Below are 18,247 nucleotides of genomic sequence, written 5' to 3'. Positions count from 1 at the left end.
ACTTTACTTCCTTACTAATACATGTTTCTTGTGGCTTCTCCCCCCCCCACCCCCCCCCCCCCCCCCCCCCCCCCCCCCCCCCCGCCCAATAGGGCACTTTTATCTGTGTTAAAAACTTGTTCAGGTTGGGCACTGTGGCTCACATCTATAATTCCAACACTTTGGGAGGCCAAAGTGGGAGGATCGCTTGAAGCCAGAAGTTCAATACCAGCCTGAGTAACATAGATGATGAAAAAGTTTTTTTCATCAAAGAATGAAAAAATATTAGCTGGGTGTAGTGGTATGCACCTGTAGCCCTAGCTACTCGGAAGGCTGAGGTGGGGGAATTGCTTGAGCCAGAAGTGCAGAAGTTCAAGGCTGCAGTGAGCTATGATCACACCACTGCACTCCAATCTGAGTGCCAGAGTGAGACCTTGTTTTGGAAAACAATAACAAAAAACAAACTTGTTCAGGCAGGGATCCTTTTTCTTCATTGATTTTCTTAATGGTGTCTGGGAACTCATCTCCTGTCATTTGGTAGAACCTGCTTCTCCTTTCTATCTTAACATTTTTAAAGCCTCTTTCTAAATTATCAAACCATCCTTTGCTGATATTAAATTTTCCAGCTGAAGATCCTTCACCTTCCTTTAATCCTGTATTAGAGTCTATAGTTATGCCTTTCTTATAGCAGTACTGCACTCACATAAAAACCATATTTTCAGTATAAGATCAAAAGATATTTCACAAAAAGTGCATCTTTATATTTGTTTACATTTCTCTTGACTGAATGGCGCCATGTATAGTCTATGTAAATTAAAGAAATCATTTGCCAACTCCTCGTCTACCATTTTGTTATTTGTTTTCTATTTGTTTCATCTGTTCTTTGCTGCTTTGTTTCTCCTTTCCTGTCTTCTTCTGGATTAATTCTTTTGATAATACTTCTTAATCTCCTCTTTTGGATTTTTTAGCTGTACTTACCTGTTTTTTGTTTGTTTGTTTGTTTAGTAGTTGCTATGAAATACTATATGCATCCTTACCTCATTACAGTCTACTTTGAAATACTGTTATACTACTTCATGTACCTTACAATATGAACCTCACAACAGTATAATTTGCTCATCCCAATATTTCTTTGTTAATGCACTGTTGTTACTTTTTCTTTAATCAGTTTTTTTGTTTTTTAAGAGATCAGGTCTTGCTATGTTTCCCAGGCTGGTGGTGAAGTCCTGGGCTCAAGCCATCCACCCACCTTGCCTCCTAAAGTGCTGGGGTTACAGGTGTGAGCCACTGTGTCCAGCCTCTTGAATCAATTTTGAAAAGAAATTTTAAGATATATTTTTATAAATTGGCCCTTATATTTACCATATCTGGTATTCTTCCTTCTTGCAGATTCAGAATTCCATCTGAGGTCATTGTCCTGTCAAGAAGAATTGTCTTTATTATTTCTTGTAATATAGGTCTGCTGGAAATGAAATCTCTAGATTTTGTTTATCCAGAAATGTTTTGATATTGCCTTAATTTCTGAAGGATATTGTCACTGGGACTGCTAAGCTGACAGGTTTTTACCTTTACATTCTTTTAAAGATGTTAATTTATTGTTTATGGCTTTAATTGTTTCTAATAAGAAGTCAGCCAGCCATCATTCCTATCTTTTCTGCTTTTTTATTTTACATTTTTAGCGGTTTGATTTTAATGTGCCTATGTGTAGTTTTCTTTGTATTTATCCTGTTGGGTTTCACTGAGCTTTATGGATCTGTAGTTAGTTGTTTTATAAGTTTTAGCAAATACTCAGCCATTGTCTCTTAAAGTTATTTCTTCTGCCCTGGTCTCTCTTTTCTGAAACTCCACTTAATGTAGACTATTGACTATTTTTCCACAGGTCTGTGACATTCTTTTTGGTTTTCATTTAATTCTGTTTTTCTTTGTACTTCATTTTTGATGGTTTCTATTTATTAGTTCTTCAAGTTCACCTGTTATTTCCTGATGTGATCTAGTCTCCTGTGAAGCCTATCCAGTGAATTTTTAAATTCAGACAGTTTTTTAATTCTGAAATTTTTATCTGGATCGTGTGTGTGTGTTTGTGTGTGTGTGTGTGTGTGTGTGTGTGTGTGTGGTTTAAATTTCTCTGCTGAAATTCTCCATCTTCTCACTTAATTTTCTCCATCCTTTCCTCTAAATAGTTTAATGTTGTATAAATGTTTTTGTTTCCTAATTCTGACATTTAAATTGTCTGTGGATCTGCTATTGACAGAATTTCTTTTTTCCGCTTGATAAGTTCCATGTTTTCCTACCTTTTTACATGTCTTGTCATTTTTAAATTGTAGTCTAGATATTGGAAAAGAACAGTAGAAACTGAAATAGGCAATAACTTGTTCTTTTGTCTTTCAGACTGTATAGATTAGGGACTGGTCTCTTATGTAGTCAGAAATTGAGCTGAAATTAAGCTATAGATAGATTTGGTTCAAATTTTGCTTTAAATGCTTTGAGAATGGTGTCAGGCCCCACCTTTGAGCAGGACTTTGAGATCTAAGTACTGCATGTCTACAAGATTTCTCTCTGCTTTTCAGACCTGTCTTCAACCAGCACTTACTCAGCAAAATTCCTTTTGGGGAGAACTGGCGAGTAGGGAGAGCTAGCTCTGCCTCTGCTTCTTCGAATGCCGGTCTACCTCAGCCCATGCTCTACCACCGAAGGCTCAACTGGTTTCTCTTATTCCCTGCAGAATTTGTTGCTTATGGCAAACTTGCTTCTCTGCTAAGTCACTAAGAATATTTCCTTACATGTTTAGGTTCCTTTAAATACTTCTTTTTGGCCGGGTACAGTGGCTCCTGCCTGTAATCCCAGCACTTTGGGAGGCCAAGGCGGGTGGATCAGTTGAGGTCCGGAGTTCAAGACCTGCCTGGCCAACATGGTGAAACCCCATCTCTACTAAAAATACAAAAATTAGCCAGGTGTGGTGGTGCATGCCTATAATCCCAGGATTACAGGAGAGGCTGAGGCACAAGAATCACTGCATGACTGAAATTTTATACTCATTGAACTGTGACTCCTCCTATCTCCTCCCCCAGTCCCTGGCAGCCACCACTCTGGTTTCTGCTTCTGTGAGGTTGGCTGCTTTAAAGGTCTCATATGTTGCTTCTCAGCCTTTTGGATAAAATCAAACCACACTGGTTTTTTTTTTTTTTTTTTTTTTTTTTTTTTNTTTTTTTTTTGAGACAAGATCTTGGTCTGTTGCCTGGGCCAGAGTGTGCAGTGGCATGATCATAGCTTACTGCAGCCTTGAAGTTTTGGACTCAAGCGATCCTTCTGCCTCAGCCTTCCAACTAGCTGGGACTACAGACATGTGCCACCACACCTGGCTAATTTTTTTTATGTTTAATAGAGACGAGATCATGCTATGTTATCTAGGCTGGTCTTGAGCTCCTGTGTTCAAGTGATCCCCCCTCCTTGGCCTCCCAAAGTGCTGGGATTACAGGCATGAACCACCACATCCAGCCAGCCCACACTGTTTTAATTACCAAAGCTTTGCATTATGTTTTGAAATTGGGAAATATGATTCCTTTTTGTTCTTCATTTTCAATATTGATCTGGTTGTTTGAGGTCTCTTGCAATTCCACATGAATTCAAGGACTGGCTTTTCCATTTCTGCAGTTTATTATTCTTTATTGCTGGGTGGTATTATGTGGTGTGAGTTTACAGGTTGGTTTATCCGGTTTCTTACTGAGTATATTCTCCTGTTGTTGGAGAATAGATAAACACAAGTATTGTCTTCTGTTTTCCTTCTCACATTAACTTGAGATTTAGGGCTTTTTGTTTTGTCAACCTTTACCTTGAATGAATTTATTCTTCAAAAGTATTTGTTGCTAAGGAACCAATGGATTTTTGCCATATCTTTTATATTCCAACTTTAAAAAATGCTGTTTTCAAGTTGTAATATTCTCTGTTTATAATTTATGCATAGTTTATCCAGAAAAATCACACTTTGAACCTCTTTTGCAAATAATGTACCTGTTTTCTTTGCAGGTCCCCTTTTTATCTTCTTTGGAAGGTCATATTTATTTAAAAATAAAATGTCAAGTGAATTCCAGTGTTGAAGAAAGAGGTTTTCTAGTAAGTAACATCACTTAGTCTTTAACTTTCTGTTTTCCATTTTGTGAAATATGGACTTGTTTCCCATAGGAATGAAATCCTTTGTGATTAAGTGATAAGTTGGTTCAGTAAAGATTTGTTCCATGTCCTTTATATGGCAATCACTGTGTAGCTGTTGGAATGTAAAAGGCCACAAAAAATAATTTCTCTACTCATGAGCTTTTAGTTTAGAAGGCAGAAATACAAATGAACAGACAGGTACAATATAGTACTATAATTGCAGAAAACGGTGTGCATTGGGGTCAGTTGGTGGGACACCAGGTCTTCACTGTGGGTGGGGTGGGATAAAGGGAACTGCTGAGAGAAGTAATTTCTAACCTGCTAACTGAGTAAGTTTGCCAGGGAGAAAGGGAGAAGTGTCCCAGATAGGGAGTGAATGTACAGTGGCTTGGAGGGCCTTTCTCTGTCACTCCTACCCAAAGAAAAGAAAGATGACACATGCAGACAGTGGCAGGTGTTTCTGGATAACTTGAGCTTGCAGTTTGAGTGCATGTGTGTGATTGGTGGGTGGGGAATGAGGTCAGCGACTCGGGAGGGAAGTGAGGTTGGGGAAATGGGGCAAGAGTTCAAGGGCCTTTTAAAGAATTTGCACTTTATCCTGGAGTCAGTGAGTTGCTCTTATAGGATTTTACACAGAGGAAATTATCCAACGTGAGATTGAGAAAATCATTCTGACCGATGTGGAAAGCAGATTGGAGAATGACAACCCTGAAGAAGACTAGTCAGTTCCCACCGAGGTGGGAAATTTTAATGAGTTAAGTTTTACTTGATTTGAATTTTAGATGCCTGGAGACGTGTGAAAGTTCTGGGTTTGGAGCTCAAGATAGACATTTGGTAGAGGTAAAGATGTGGATCTCTGCAGCATGGGGAAGCCCAGGGCAACTGGGGAAGCAGAGCCAACTCACTGGAGGAGTGCCAGCATTGAAGGGATGGATGGAAGGAGGGAAGCCTCAGAGGAGACTGCAGGGAGAATAACGGAGAATCTAGCATCATGGTTGCCCATAGAAGAGAGCATTGAAAGGAGGGAGTGGCTACGTTAGATCAGGTTCTGTTAGGACTGTTGGACTTATTACCAGGTGATCATTCTGGTGTAGGTGAGAGCAAATGCCGGACTACAAATGGGTCCAGAGTGAGTGGGAGATGAGGAATGAGCACAGGAGCTTGGAAACTCTTGGAAACACTTTGGCAGTGAAGAAGTAAGGAGAGAAGAATGTTGTGCTTGCAGAGGCATGTAGGGTGAAAGGAGGATTTTTGTCAACATTTTATTAAGATGAGAGAGATGTAAGCGGCTTTAAATATAGATGAGTAGCTTCTAATAGGGCCAAAGAGATTGAAGATAGAGGCCATGGAAGACCTGAACTAGGGCTTATGGGGTAATTCATAGAGCAAAGTCTTGAGAATGAGAAGAATTAAGCCAAGCCACAGTTCACAGGATTTATTTTATACATAATTAGAGCTTTCTCATTATCAGAGGAGGAAAGTATGTGTATAGAATGCATAGAAGATTGTGAGTATAAGAGGTAGAGAAAATCAAGTTGCTTTGGTGTTCTCTGTGAAGCAAGAACTTGAATGATGCAAGGGACGTTACAAGTCAGTTTGTAACTGCTGTCAAAGGTACAGAAACTGTAGCCGACTTCCAAAGGATTGGGAATTATTACTGAATAACAGTATTTTTTCCTGCCTTATTAGGTTTTATCACATGTAAATCCAGCAGGTGGCACTAGACAGTCTTGGAAAAGCATATGAATTTCTGAGTTGAAGGCAGTGTTTGCCTAATGATCTTTTATTTTCATGTAAACATTTTTATATTTAATGTAGATGCCTTTAGCAATAGATAGGCTCTATTAAGGTAGCTGGTTCATTTGCATTTGACATCTCACCTAATTAATTTTTTAGCTGGGCTCTTAACTAGCTTGTTAGATCTCTTCAAGTTTACTCTGTCTTGAATCCTATAGCCCATTCTTCTCACATCCATACTGACAGAAATGTAGTAAGAAAGAGCTCAGGACTCCCTGACTTATCTTCAGTCCTCTGCCTAAACTTTGCATTTTAACTGCCTCTACCCCATATAAAAAAATTAGAGGTAGCAATGGAGATGAAAGCTCCTCAGCTCAGCTTCCTGTCCTGATGTGCCAGGGCTGGCTGGGAGAAGGGAGATTCCAACCAAAGAGACTGGTAAGTGGTTCTGACAGGGTGCCGGCTAGCTCTGCCTCCACTGAGGAGCAGCAAGAGGCAGGTGCTCTGGATTGGCAGCCAAAAGGTTCTGGTTTTGCTGTCTGTGTGATGTAACTTAATTTCCTTGGCCTTCCGTTTCCTTAGCTATAGAAACAAAAAGGCTGTTCTTTTCTTATTCTGCTCTGATTATAGTAGGATGTCATAATAGCTGGTGTTAATCTTGTCTGTCAAAAGTTACCTTGTCTATTACCTTTATGATGTAAAAGGTGAACGTCAACACAGGAGGGAGCTGGTGAGTCATTTGTGTTAACTTAACATGCTTGAGATTGAAATAAGATTCCTTTCTGCTTTCGGGCGCTGTGAGCACTGTTGCCTAGAAAAATGCTGCTTGGGGAGGAAAATGGAAGGATCGGGGAGGAGGAAAAAGGTGAGGCAGGAGGGCATATGGTTGGAACAAGCTAATTAATCTGCGGTTTCAATCTAGCTTGGTAACATTTGCTCTCACACATCATGGCCAGAAATTAGACTCCCAATTCAAGCCACCTTTTGGGAAATTTACCTAAAACAGTAAATTGAGAAGAGTGTATATCCAACTGTCACAGAGTTGGAGTAAGGATTAGTTGAGATACTTTTAAAATACAGATATTCTTAGAATAGTCTCTCACACAACAGCCAAGTAATACTAGCTTATTATTAGCTTCTCAACAATCAGACAAGTAAAGTTGTGATATGAAGGTAATCTGAAATCAAATGCAAAGATGCCTTTGAATCGTCTGTATCAGAGGGCAGCACAGCAGGCCCCACTGAATGTTTTTATAGCCTTTGATTGGAACAGAGGCTCATATGCTTACTTAGCATCTGTGGCTGTTTCTGTGCCCAGCAGCTGAACTGAGTAGCTGTGGCAGGGACCTTATGGCCCAAAGTCTAAAATATTTACTCTCCGGCCCTTATAGAAAAGGTTTCCCTGATCTGCAGCATTGTTACATTTTTACTTTGCTTTGTTCTTTAACAGAGAAGTTCCCAGATGAATGGTTTCTGTTTTTCCTTTTTAATGAAAAGTGAGGGCTTTTATGTAGTTTAGGGATCTGTTATGACTATAGCCAAATAATAGTAGGTAAAAAACTCTTAGCCTCTGCTTACACTGTTTAAGTGGAAGTGCTTCCGTGGAACAAAACCAGATGTTATTATAGTTGCCTATTCTGGAGTCCTGTCTCTAGCCAACACTACTGCCTTGCCTACCTTTAGAATATAACTAGCATTCCTAAGGACGAACGCCTGACTGCAGGGAGGCATCACTCCAAGCGGGTCTCACGGCCCAGCAGTGGACTTGGAGTTGTGATGTTTATCACAGTTATTGACCAAGGCCCGTGATCATAAGCTGACTCTTTTCTATTCCTGTTAGAAAACTTGATCTCCTGAATAATGATTAAATCCCAGTCTTGCATCTTAAGATAGGTTTTACTTAATATGTTATCATTAGTTTTTTAAAATAAGTATGGTGTGATAATTTCATATTAATTCTCCAACACTAGAGGCATTTCCCTTGTTTAAGGGGCATTTGGTTAGGGACACTACACTTTTTTAAAGTCTAAAATTAGGTAGATGTATTTAATTCAGGGTTGATATCTGAATGTTCTTAAATGCTTGTAGATGATGTTGAAGTAAATTTCTGATATGAATAATCAGTGATTTTCATTACTAAGATAAAAGACATGAAATCATACAAATAGATTTTCATATATGAAATATGTCAACATACTGCAGTTAACATACAGAATCAGTATTTCATTGTTGGGATATTTTCTTCAACTTTCTAAAGCCAGCATTTCAATTGACTTTTCCAGACCATATTTGAAGATGTTAGTGGTTTTGGTGCCTGGCATCGAAGATGGTGTGTTCTTTCTGGAAACTGTATATCTTATTGGACTTACCCGGATGATGAGAAACGAAAGGTAATTTAAATTGTATTGGTTAGTGGTGAAAGCCCTGATTGACTTTCGTGTAGTGTTCATGCAAGTGTTCCCCCTGGCCCCCATCACTCACCCAAATTAATTCCCCTTTCTGTGTACTCATTAAGCCATTGAAAATGTTCTTGTTGGCTGGGTGTGGTGGCTTACGCCTGTAATCTCAGCACTTTGGGAGGCTGAGGTGGATGGATCACCTGAGGTCAGGAGTTTGAGACCAACCTGGCCAACATGGCAAAACCCTGTCTCTCCTAAAAATACAAAAATTAGCTGGGTGTGGTGGTGGGTGCCTGTAATTCCAGCTACTCAGGAGGCTGAGGCAGGAGAATTACTTGGACCCAGGAGGCTGAGGTTACTGTGGGCCAAGATCACGCCACAGCACTCCAGCCTGGGCGACAGAGCAAGACTCCGTCTCAAAAAAAAAAAAAAAAAGGCATTTTTCTTGTAAATTAATGTGTGTGTGTCTATCTCATTTGTTTAAAATTTTTACATTCTATCCATTCCCTATGATGTGATCACTCTTAAAATACTTTAACACATATATGTTTCCTTCTTTTCTACTGGATGTTTAATTATAATTTTTTGTTGACATTTGAAGTTGGAAATATTTTAAATTTAGTTTTTTATCTTATTAGCTAGGGTAAAACAATAATGGAAACCCACCCATAGGAACAATGGTTTGTATTTTGTTTCTAAAATTTAATAAGAGGATTTTGTGTAATAAATTGTGTCATGTTTTTAAAGAAGTTAATATCATTGCCCAAGTAAGATTATTTGTTATCTCCAAACTGGAAAATAGAAATAAGCAGAATTAAAAAGGAAAATTATTCATAACAGACATAGCTATTGTTCATATTTTGGTTAGATATCTTTTCAAATTTTTGAAATATATAATATATAGTAATTATGAATCTTTTAAAAAAGAAAAGCATGCTTTTTATAATCTGATTTTTTACTTGATAAAATATCTCATGTCTTTCAATATCAGTAAAGATAAGTCTATAATGTTGTGTTTGATAGTGATGTGTGTTACACTGTAGTCATTAAAATTGTTAATATTTTAAAAATTTATCGTGAAATGTTTGAGACATTCAAAAGGGCATAGAACAATTTCAGTCAACCTCTGTGTTACCATTCCAGTTGAAGCTCCCCATGTAATTCTCTCTCCCACAGAGATAACCTCTATCCTAAAATTGTTTATTGTTCCCATGCACTTATTCAAATTTTTATTATACAGATTGAATATCCCTCATCTATAATCCTTGGTATTTAGAGGTGTTTCGCATTTGGAATCTTTTTTCCAGATTTTGGACTATTTGCATTATACTTGCCAATTAATTATCTCCTAACTCAAAAATTCAAAATCTGAGATGCTCCAATGGGCATTTCCTTTGAGCACCATGTTCACTGTCAAAAAGTTTTAGATTTTGGAGCATTTCAGAATTCAAGATTTTCAGATTTGGGTTGTTGAACCTATACATGTATATAAGCAATATATGTTGCTGCAATTGCATGTCTTTAAACATTATACAGATAATAACATACGGTATGTATTATTCTGCAACTTGGCTTTTTTGGGTCAGTATGGTTTGTGAAATTTGTCTGGGGTGGTATGTGTAGCTCTGTTTTGTCCTCTTTTCTCTCTATAGTATTCTATTGTAAGAACACATTACAGTTTATCCATTTTCCTGTTTAGAGACCCTTAAGATTATATCTAAATTGTTGTATACAGACAGTGCTGCTGTGATTCACTTTCTTCTCGTTTTCTTTTGGTTTGTACCTTTTACGGTCCTCATGCAGGAAGACTTAGTTTCTTGTACACATGGATGAGAGTTCTTTTTTGAATGTTATCTAGTAGCAGAATTGCTGGGTTGTAGGGCTTGCACATCTACAACTTGATTTTGTCAAATGAGTCGCAAAAGTGGTTGTACGATTTTCCATTCCCACCAGGGATATTTGAGAGTTCTCAGTTTTTCATATTCCCACCAACACTTCATATGTCAGGCTTTTAAACTTCCATCAATAAGATAGATGTGAATGTTCTCTCATTTAAAAAAATTTTATATCTTCTTGATTACTAGACTAAGTATCTTTTCTAAGCATAAGAGTGTGTATGGCCATTTTTATTTTCTCTCCTATGAGCTGATTGTATATTATCCATTTTAATATTGGAACATTACAATTATATTTCCCTAGTCTTAGGTTTGACATATCTTTTAATTTATCTTTATAGTGTCTTCTCATGCACTTTTCTAATGTTAAGGTATTCAGACCTGTCAGTCTATTGCTTTGTACTTTTTAGGGTCTAATTTAAGAAACTATCCTTACCCTGCAGTCAAAGATTTCTTTTATACCTCTTTCTAAAGTTATAAATGTTTATACTTCACATTGAATTTCCCTAGAATTGAATTTTTTTTTCCACCTGGATAACCAATTGTGCCAGCATCATTGAATTGTTGGTTCTTTCCCCTCTGCATTAGGCCATTCTTGCATTGCTATGAAGAAATACCCAAGACTGGCTAATTTTTTAATTGGCTGCTGGTTCTTCAGGCTATACTAAAAGCATGACACTGGCATCTGCTGAGCTTCTGGGGAGGCCTCTCAGGGAGCTTTCACTCACGGCAGAAAGTGAAGTGGGAGCAGGTGTATCACAGGGTAAAAGCAGGAGCAAGCTAGTGAGTGAGCAAGGGGAGGTGCCACACATTTTTAAACAATCAGCTCATGTGAGAACTCATTCACTATTGTGAGGACAGCACCAAGGGGATTTCTTGAGAAATCCACCCCCATAATCCAGTCACCTCCCACCAGGCCCCACCTCCAACACTGGGGATTACAATTGAACATGAGATCTGGGTAAAGACAAATATCCAAACTATATCATTCACTGATCTACAATGCCACTTCTCATGTGTATCAAGATGTCATTATATGTGTAGGTTTAATTTTAGGCTCACTGTTCTGTTTCCTTTGGTCTATTTCTCTATCCCAATCTAAATGAACATAGCTTTAAAATAAATCTTAATGTCTGCCAAGGCAGGTCTCCTCACATATGCAGTAATAGACAGTAGTTCTCCCTTATCCTCAGTGGATGCATTCCAGGACCCCCAGTGAATGCATGAAACCATGGATAAGTACCAGACCCAGTTGCCATCAGTCACAACACGTTTCTGTTGATGTCTTACACTCACAAATTTAATGCCTTTTCTATTTTAATTAGGCACTTACCACATACCGTGGTGGTAACTTTTACAGTTGAAAATGTGACAACGAAACTTGCATGAATTTCTTTTTCTTCACAATTTCATGGATAGAAAATTTATGCTTACTGTGTAGACCTTGGCAACCTCAGCATATGATTTTTTTTCTTTCCTTATTAAGTCGAAAACTTTCAACTTTTCACTTAAAGGAAGCACTTTATGGCTTGTTTTTGGCATATCTATTCTTGCACTTTGGGGACCTTATTATGTCAGATAAGGGCTGCTTGAACACAAGCACTACATACTACAGCAGTTGATCTTATTACTCAGTATGCTGCTAAGTGAGTACTGAGCAGGCAGCAGGTATGGCGTGGATACGCTGAACACAGATGCGATGGTGGGAGATTTCATCATGGTGCTTAGAATGGCATGCAGTTTAAGGCTTATGAATTGTTTGTTTCTAGAATTTTTCTTTTAATATTTTTCTACTATGGTTGACTGGGTAGTTGAAGCTATGGAAAGTGAAACCATGGATAAGTTGGGGAGCTACTGTATGACTATTCTTGGTCCTTGCTTTTTCCACACACCCTTGCATGCGCGCGTGCACACACACACACACGCACGCACACACACACACCCACACACACCCGCCATCACCCCATGGAAATATATATACATATATGTTTTACTTTTTGTTTCTTTTTTTGAGACAGGGTCTTACTCTGTTGCCCAGGCTGGAGTGCACTGGTGTGATCTTGGCTCACTGCAACCTCTGCTTCCTGGGTTGAAGCAGTTCTCTGCCTCAGCCTCCCATGTAGCTGGGACTATAGGCAAGCACTATCAGACACACCAATTTTTGTATTTTCAGTAGAGCTGTGGTTTCACCATGTTGACCAAGCTGGTCTCAAACTCCTGAGCTCAAAGTGATCTGTCCACCTCAGCCTCCCAAAGTGCTGGGATTACAGTTATGAGCCACTGCAACTGGCTCTGTTTTGCTTTTTATAATTGAAAATGTTCAAATGTACACAAAGCAAACATGGTATAATGAACTTCCAGCTTCATTAATTATTAGTTTTCAGGGTTCATTTGTCTCTCCACAACACACATGCATTTTTGTTTAGTTGCTTTGCTAGGGTGTTTTAAAGCAAATACCAGAATTTATATTCTGTCATTTCTAGGTTGAGTTGCAGGTCTTAGTGGTGGCAGGCGCCCCAAGGGAAGACAGGGTTTCAAATTGGTTTGCTATTCTTCATTCTCCCTTGCTCATTGATTTTGGCCTTTGAAGGATATTTTTACTTTCTTGTGAATTTGATTACTAGCATTTGGTGGCTTAATGGGAGGATTTTCAGACTATTTAATGTGCCATATTTGCTGGAAACAATACCATGATTTATTTAGTTGTCTCCTATTACTGTCATTTAATTTGTTTGGGATTTTTTGCCATTATGAAAAAACAGTGACTATACATATTAAAACCTGTGTATATATATTATGTATTTGCTTAGGATAAATTTAGGTAGAACTGTATGATCAGAAAATGCTCATTGTTAATGGTTTTTGATTACTGTTGTCAAGTTGCCTACCAGTAATAGATCATATTATACTTTCACCAGTGATGCATAAGAATCTGTTACTCACTCCCTAACCAATCAACAGAGGTTGTTACTGTTTTTTCCAGACTTAGCCAATCTAAGGTTTTAAAATGGTATGTTCTATTTTTATTTTTAAAACTTCTGATAGAACTGACACATTTATTAGCTGTTGGCTCATTGTGTGTGCCTGTATGTGTTCCTTTTCCCAGTTTCAGGACCATTTGGTCTCATGAATTTTTTCCTGCACTTCTGCTCTCATACCACTGGAATTCATGGCCGCCAACAACTCAGGGCAATTATTTGCCCTTATGTTTCACAGAGACATAGAGAAATATTTACACATGAAATCTGACGTCTAGGTTTCCTTTTATAGAAAGAGGAGAAGTGGGTAAGGTACAGACAAAAGGCAGCTAAGTGTGTTTCTCATTGTTGTAGCTGGTTTTGGTACCTGGGGCTCATTATACTGTTCTTTGTATTTTTTATTTGAAGTCCCCCATAATAAAGAGCTTTATAGGATAGTTGGCAAGAGCTACCAGTTGATATTTTTTGGTTTTATTTTATGAGGAACAGTAATAAATGTTGAATATGTTTTTCTAAGCCCAGTGTAACTAAATTTTAACTTTTAAATGAATGGCTTTTTAATTTTAATTTGTACCAACTTAAATGCTGCTTAATGCTTACTGACTTAAATAGTCTTATTTTCTGCTAATTTCTCTTAATTTGTTTTTAAAGAATCCCATAGGAAGGATAAATCTGGCTAATTGTACCAGTCATCAGATAGAACCAGCCAACAGAGAATTTTGTGCAAGACGCAACACTTTTGAATTAATTACTGTCCGACCACAAAGAGAAGATGACCGAGAGACTCTTGTCAGCCAATGCAGGGACACACTCTGTGTCACCAAGTATGTATTGGCCTATAAATATTTCTGTCAACTAAGCAATTGATTGCCCACCATGTACTTGCCACTATGAGAAATATCAGAGATGGTCATTGACTTTGAAAAGGGCACAGCCTTAGTGAGAAAACAAAACACACACAAAGCAATAAGAGAACCATCTATCATAACTAAATTAATATAGTTAAGGAAAGTATAATACTCAGGTTGTATCTTAGCTTAATATTTTCCAGTATGCTCACATTTTCTTGGCAGTTAGCTAATAATCTTTGGGTTAAGTTTCAAGATTTCATGTGTAGTTGAGGAGACAAGCATTATTCATAGAGACTTTACACATCCCTTCCTTCCATTCCCAGAATACCCTCATGTAATCAAATGACTCACAAAAACAATCTCATTCTATTCTGCAAATTTCTGGATGGGGATTGACAGAATAAAACTTTGGGGAGTGCTTCTTTTTTAATTAACCCTAAGCTCAAGTGTAAGATACAAAGGTTTATTGCTAAGATTCCAAGATAGGTTCTTTTATTTGGATGCCTAAGAGAAGCTTGAAGACGAACTTCAATGTGCAAAGTTGTCATTAGGGACAAAAGTTAGAATTCGATAAGATCTTTAGTAATTAGGCTGCTGCTGGATAATGCAGATATGGGGAGATTGGTAGAACTAGCTTTATGAGTTTCTAATATGAAAATATTAGAAAGCTACAGCCAGGAGACACAATACTGAAATGGAACAGAGTTGCCCAGAGACTGCCAATTTGTTTTAAAATAGCTAGATAGAGGACTCATTTGATGGAAATTTTTGATGTCTAGATTACTTCCAGATTTATGCATTTTAACTCATTCATTCTTTCAGTGGTTTTCTATGAGTGGTGGAATCAGGCAGGGCAGGACAGGCAAAATGGTTTTCTGATCATTTTGTTTGATAGCGACCTGCCCATGGCCACCGTCAGTGGAGGAACCAAGCAAAATGCAGCATCTACGTAGTTCCTGACCACAGCAGCCCACTTCAGCCATTTTAAATATCACTCACATTTTTCATATAACTTTATTTTTTGCTGGTTGCATAAACTCTCTTAGACTTCTCTGTAGCCCTTCCCCTGTGATAAAAATAGCTAGATTATATGGTGCTTTAATTACTCTTTACCTCATTTACTTGGACTCTTTCTCACTATAAAGTTATAATGTGGATGGGTACCCTTTGCCCAAGCATATGAGAGCGGTACATTCTCAGTTCAGTCTTGGCTGAGTCTTCAGCTTTGTTTGTGGCCTAAAATTTATTTTGTTTTTTTTGATCGTGAGAATATAAACATTCTGCAGTTCTGCATTCTCCTTTGCCTCACTGATCTGTTTCCTTACAGGGCCTTGAGTCTTTTGGACTTAGGCCTTTCACCTGAATTTAATGTACCTCATTTTCATTTCTACTAACTAAGCTTGCTGTCAATACTAAAGATTTATCTTCTGATCTCTATTGCCTATTTCAAAATAGCGACTACACATTGAAACTAGAATGTTTTATCACATGGGGAGGCAGTACAGTGGAGCTTTGAAGTCAACGGACTTAAGTTTAAATCCTAACTCTGACTTATCAAATGTAACCATGGCAGGTCACTTAACATTGCTGGCCCTCTGAAATCTGTGTCAAAAGGGAACAATAAACTCCACAGTGACGATAGAGTTTTTAAAAATTTTGTCAGCCTCTTGAACCAGAATAGGTTCACAGAGACTTCAGACAATAGAGATGAATGAGTAAACATACTTAGCACAGTTTTGAGTACATGGAATGAGCTTAATAAGTGGTGGCTATTATAAGTGCAGTATTTTCTTCATTGACTACTAGGAGGTGATAAACTCCACTTATTCATGTTTACACCATCTCTAGTACCAATGGGGAGAACTTACAAAGTTGCAGAATGAATGCAATATAAAAACCTAACGGCTGGCTGTTCTCTAGAAGGATGCTCTGGCTACGAGTTAGGGAATCCCCCCTTCCTTACCCTGGCCTGCTCCATCAACTAGTTATTTATTCAACTTGTAACTAATTATGGATGCAAGAAAAATATTCTTAATATGGACGGAGAGGTTAGGATAGACAAAAATCTTAGGATCTTTCGATAGTTTATTGTAAATACCGTGTTCTAATATAGTAGGACAAATCTAGTGGGAGACAGTGTAAAACAATATTACCTGTAAAGCCAGGTGAAGGTCCACGAGTCTGTGATTGCAGCTTTTGGGGAACCTGACTCTGAAGGATACTGGGAGTGCCTAGATTCAGGCCTTTGATGCTCTTGCTGAGAAGTCGCCCACACTTAGTTGGTGTCCTATGCCATCAAGTTACCCAGGCCACACACTACCTATATAAAACACCTGTTGGAAACACCAGCCTTTACCAAGTGTAATTAGTGTAAGTTAGCATCAGTTAACCAAACTGGGGTAATTTTCCTCTGTTTTATTTGGAGAAGCCCCTCACTAACTGCCTTTGGATTAGCATCCATAAAAGATGGTTAAAGGTAATTGATTTGACTGGTTTGTTTAGTCATTTTTTTTCCGTACCAAGAGTACATGGGGGTAGAGAATGAGGAGAAAAGAATTCTGATCTCGTTGGTTGGTTGTTCCTGTAGGAACTGGCTGTCTGCAGATACTAAAGAAGAGCGGGATCTCTGGATGCAAAAACTCAATCAAGTTCTTGTTGATATTCGCCTCTGGCAACCTGATGCTTGCTACAAACCTATTGGAAAGCCTTAATCTGGGAAATTTCCATGCTATCTAGAGGTTTTTTGACCTACGTCATCTTAAGAAACACACTTAAGAGCATCAGATTTACTGATTGCATTTTATGCTTTAAGTACGAAAGGGTTTGTGCCAATATTCACTACATATTATGCAGTATTTATATCTTTTGTATGTAAAACTTTAACTGATTTCTGTCATTCTTCAATGAGTAGAAGTAAATACATTATAGTTGATTTTGCTAAATCTTAATTTAAAAGCCTCATTTTCCTAGAAATCTAATTATTCAGTTATTTGTGACAGTATTTTTTAAAAGTAAGAAATTCTGAATTGTCTTCTTGGAGCTGTGGGTCTTGAAGCAGCAACGTCTTTCAGGGGTTGGAAACAGAAACCCATTCTCCAGTCTCAGTAGTTTCTTCTACAGGTTGTGATCATTCATTGATCATGACATGACTTGTTACTAGGGTACTGAAAAAAATGTCGAAGGCCATTACAGAAACATTTTTAGTAATGAGGATGAGAATTTTTTCAATAACAAATATATGTTGGCTTAAAGCTTGAGGCTGCCTTCTGAAAAGAGATGTAGACATGGAGACAGTGAGTGAGACTTGGGGGTTCAATATTCTATATAGAAGAGTTGATAAGTACAGGGTCTACATTTACTCAGTTCCTATACATGCAGTGTGGTGCACATTTGCATAGAATTCAGGCTTCATCAAGATAATTATTTTTGCTGTGTAGGTTACAGACTTAGCATATTAGTTTTTTCTGCTATAACAAGTGTAAATTTAAAAATCTTTATATTAAAAAAGTAAACTGTTATGAAGCTGCTATGGGCTAATTATACTTTGCTTGCCAAAGTGTTTGGGTTGTTTTTGTTGTTGTGTTTTTTTTTTGGTTTATGAACAACAGTGTCTAGAAACACATTTTGAAATTTGGAAAACTATTAAGTCATGTATCACCTTTAAATGCCTTTTTTTATTATAAAATATTGTAAAAGCAGGGTCTCAACTTCTAAGTACACTTTGAATTTCTTCTCTGAATTATTAGGGTCCTTGATGACCTCATCTATGAACACTAAATTCTTTCACCTCCTGTCATTTTATTTTTTATTCATTCAAATGTATTTTTTCTTGTGTATATTATAAAAAATATATTTTATGAGCTCTTACTCCAATAAATACCTGTAAATGTCTAAAGGAATCAGTTGTTTAGGAAGCACTGTTTGAATGCATGGTGTGGCGGCTTGCATCCCTGGGCTGGGAGCTTCTTGAGGGTACTGTGCTGACAATGTCTCATTCATCTTTTTCTCTCTACCCAGTTTGGTTTATTGTGTGTTCTTAGGGCTGCTGTTGAATGCATAAGTGAATGAAGGATCTATTTCTGAGGCATTTCAACTGAATATGGTAATTGGATGTACATTTGAGGAGAGGAAGGATGATTCCCAAGTCTTTAGCAGAGACTGAATGGTTGAGTGATACCATCAGCCAAACAGGGAATAGATTTGATGGGATTGATAAGAAGGTCCGTTCTATTTATTTATAGACTTGAATTTATCTTTGA

General features: G+C 37.8%; 1 protein-coding gene across 4 annotated transcripts in view; it reads left to right on the top strand.

Annotated features, from left to right (window-relative positions):
- The window catches only part of ANLN (anillin actin binding protein), a 65,833-nt gene extending 47,946 nt beyond the window's left edge, over positions 1-17,887 (top strand). For all 4 annotated transcript variants that reach the window (XM_017502201.1, XM_017502202.1, XM_017502200.1 and 1 more), the window contains 4 exons: positions 4,003-4,089; positions 8,148-8,255; positions 13,789-13,961; positions 16,576-17,887. In XM_017502201.1, the coding sequence (XP_017357690.1) occupies positions 4,003-4,089; positions 8,148-8,255; positions 13,789-13,961; positions 16,576-16,699 (492 nt within the window). In that variant the 3' untranslated portion in view covers positions 16,700-17,887. The remainder of the gene's footprint in view (positions 1-4,002; positions 4,090-8,147; positions 8,256-13,788; positions 13,962-16,575) is intronic.
- Positions 17,888-18,247: the final 360 nt, after the last annotated feature.

Source organism: Cebus imitator, unplaced genomic scaffold (genome assembly GCF_001604975.1).
Source record: "Cebus imitator isolate Cc_AM_T3 unplaced genomic scaffold, Cebus_imitator-1.0 Scaffold294, whole genome shotgun sequence".
NCBI lineage: Eukaryota > Metazoa > Chordata > Mammalia > Primates > Cebidae > Cebus > Cebus imitator.
Note: the sequence above shows the minus strand (reverse complement) of the source record. Positions and strands in the feature narration are given on the sequence as shown.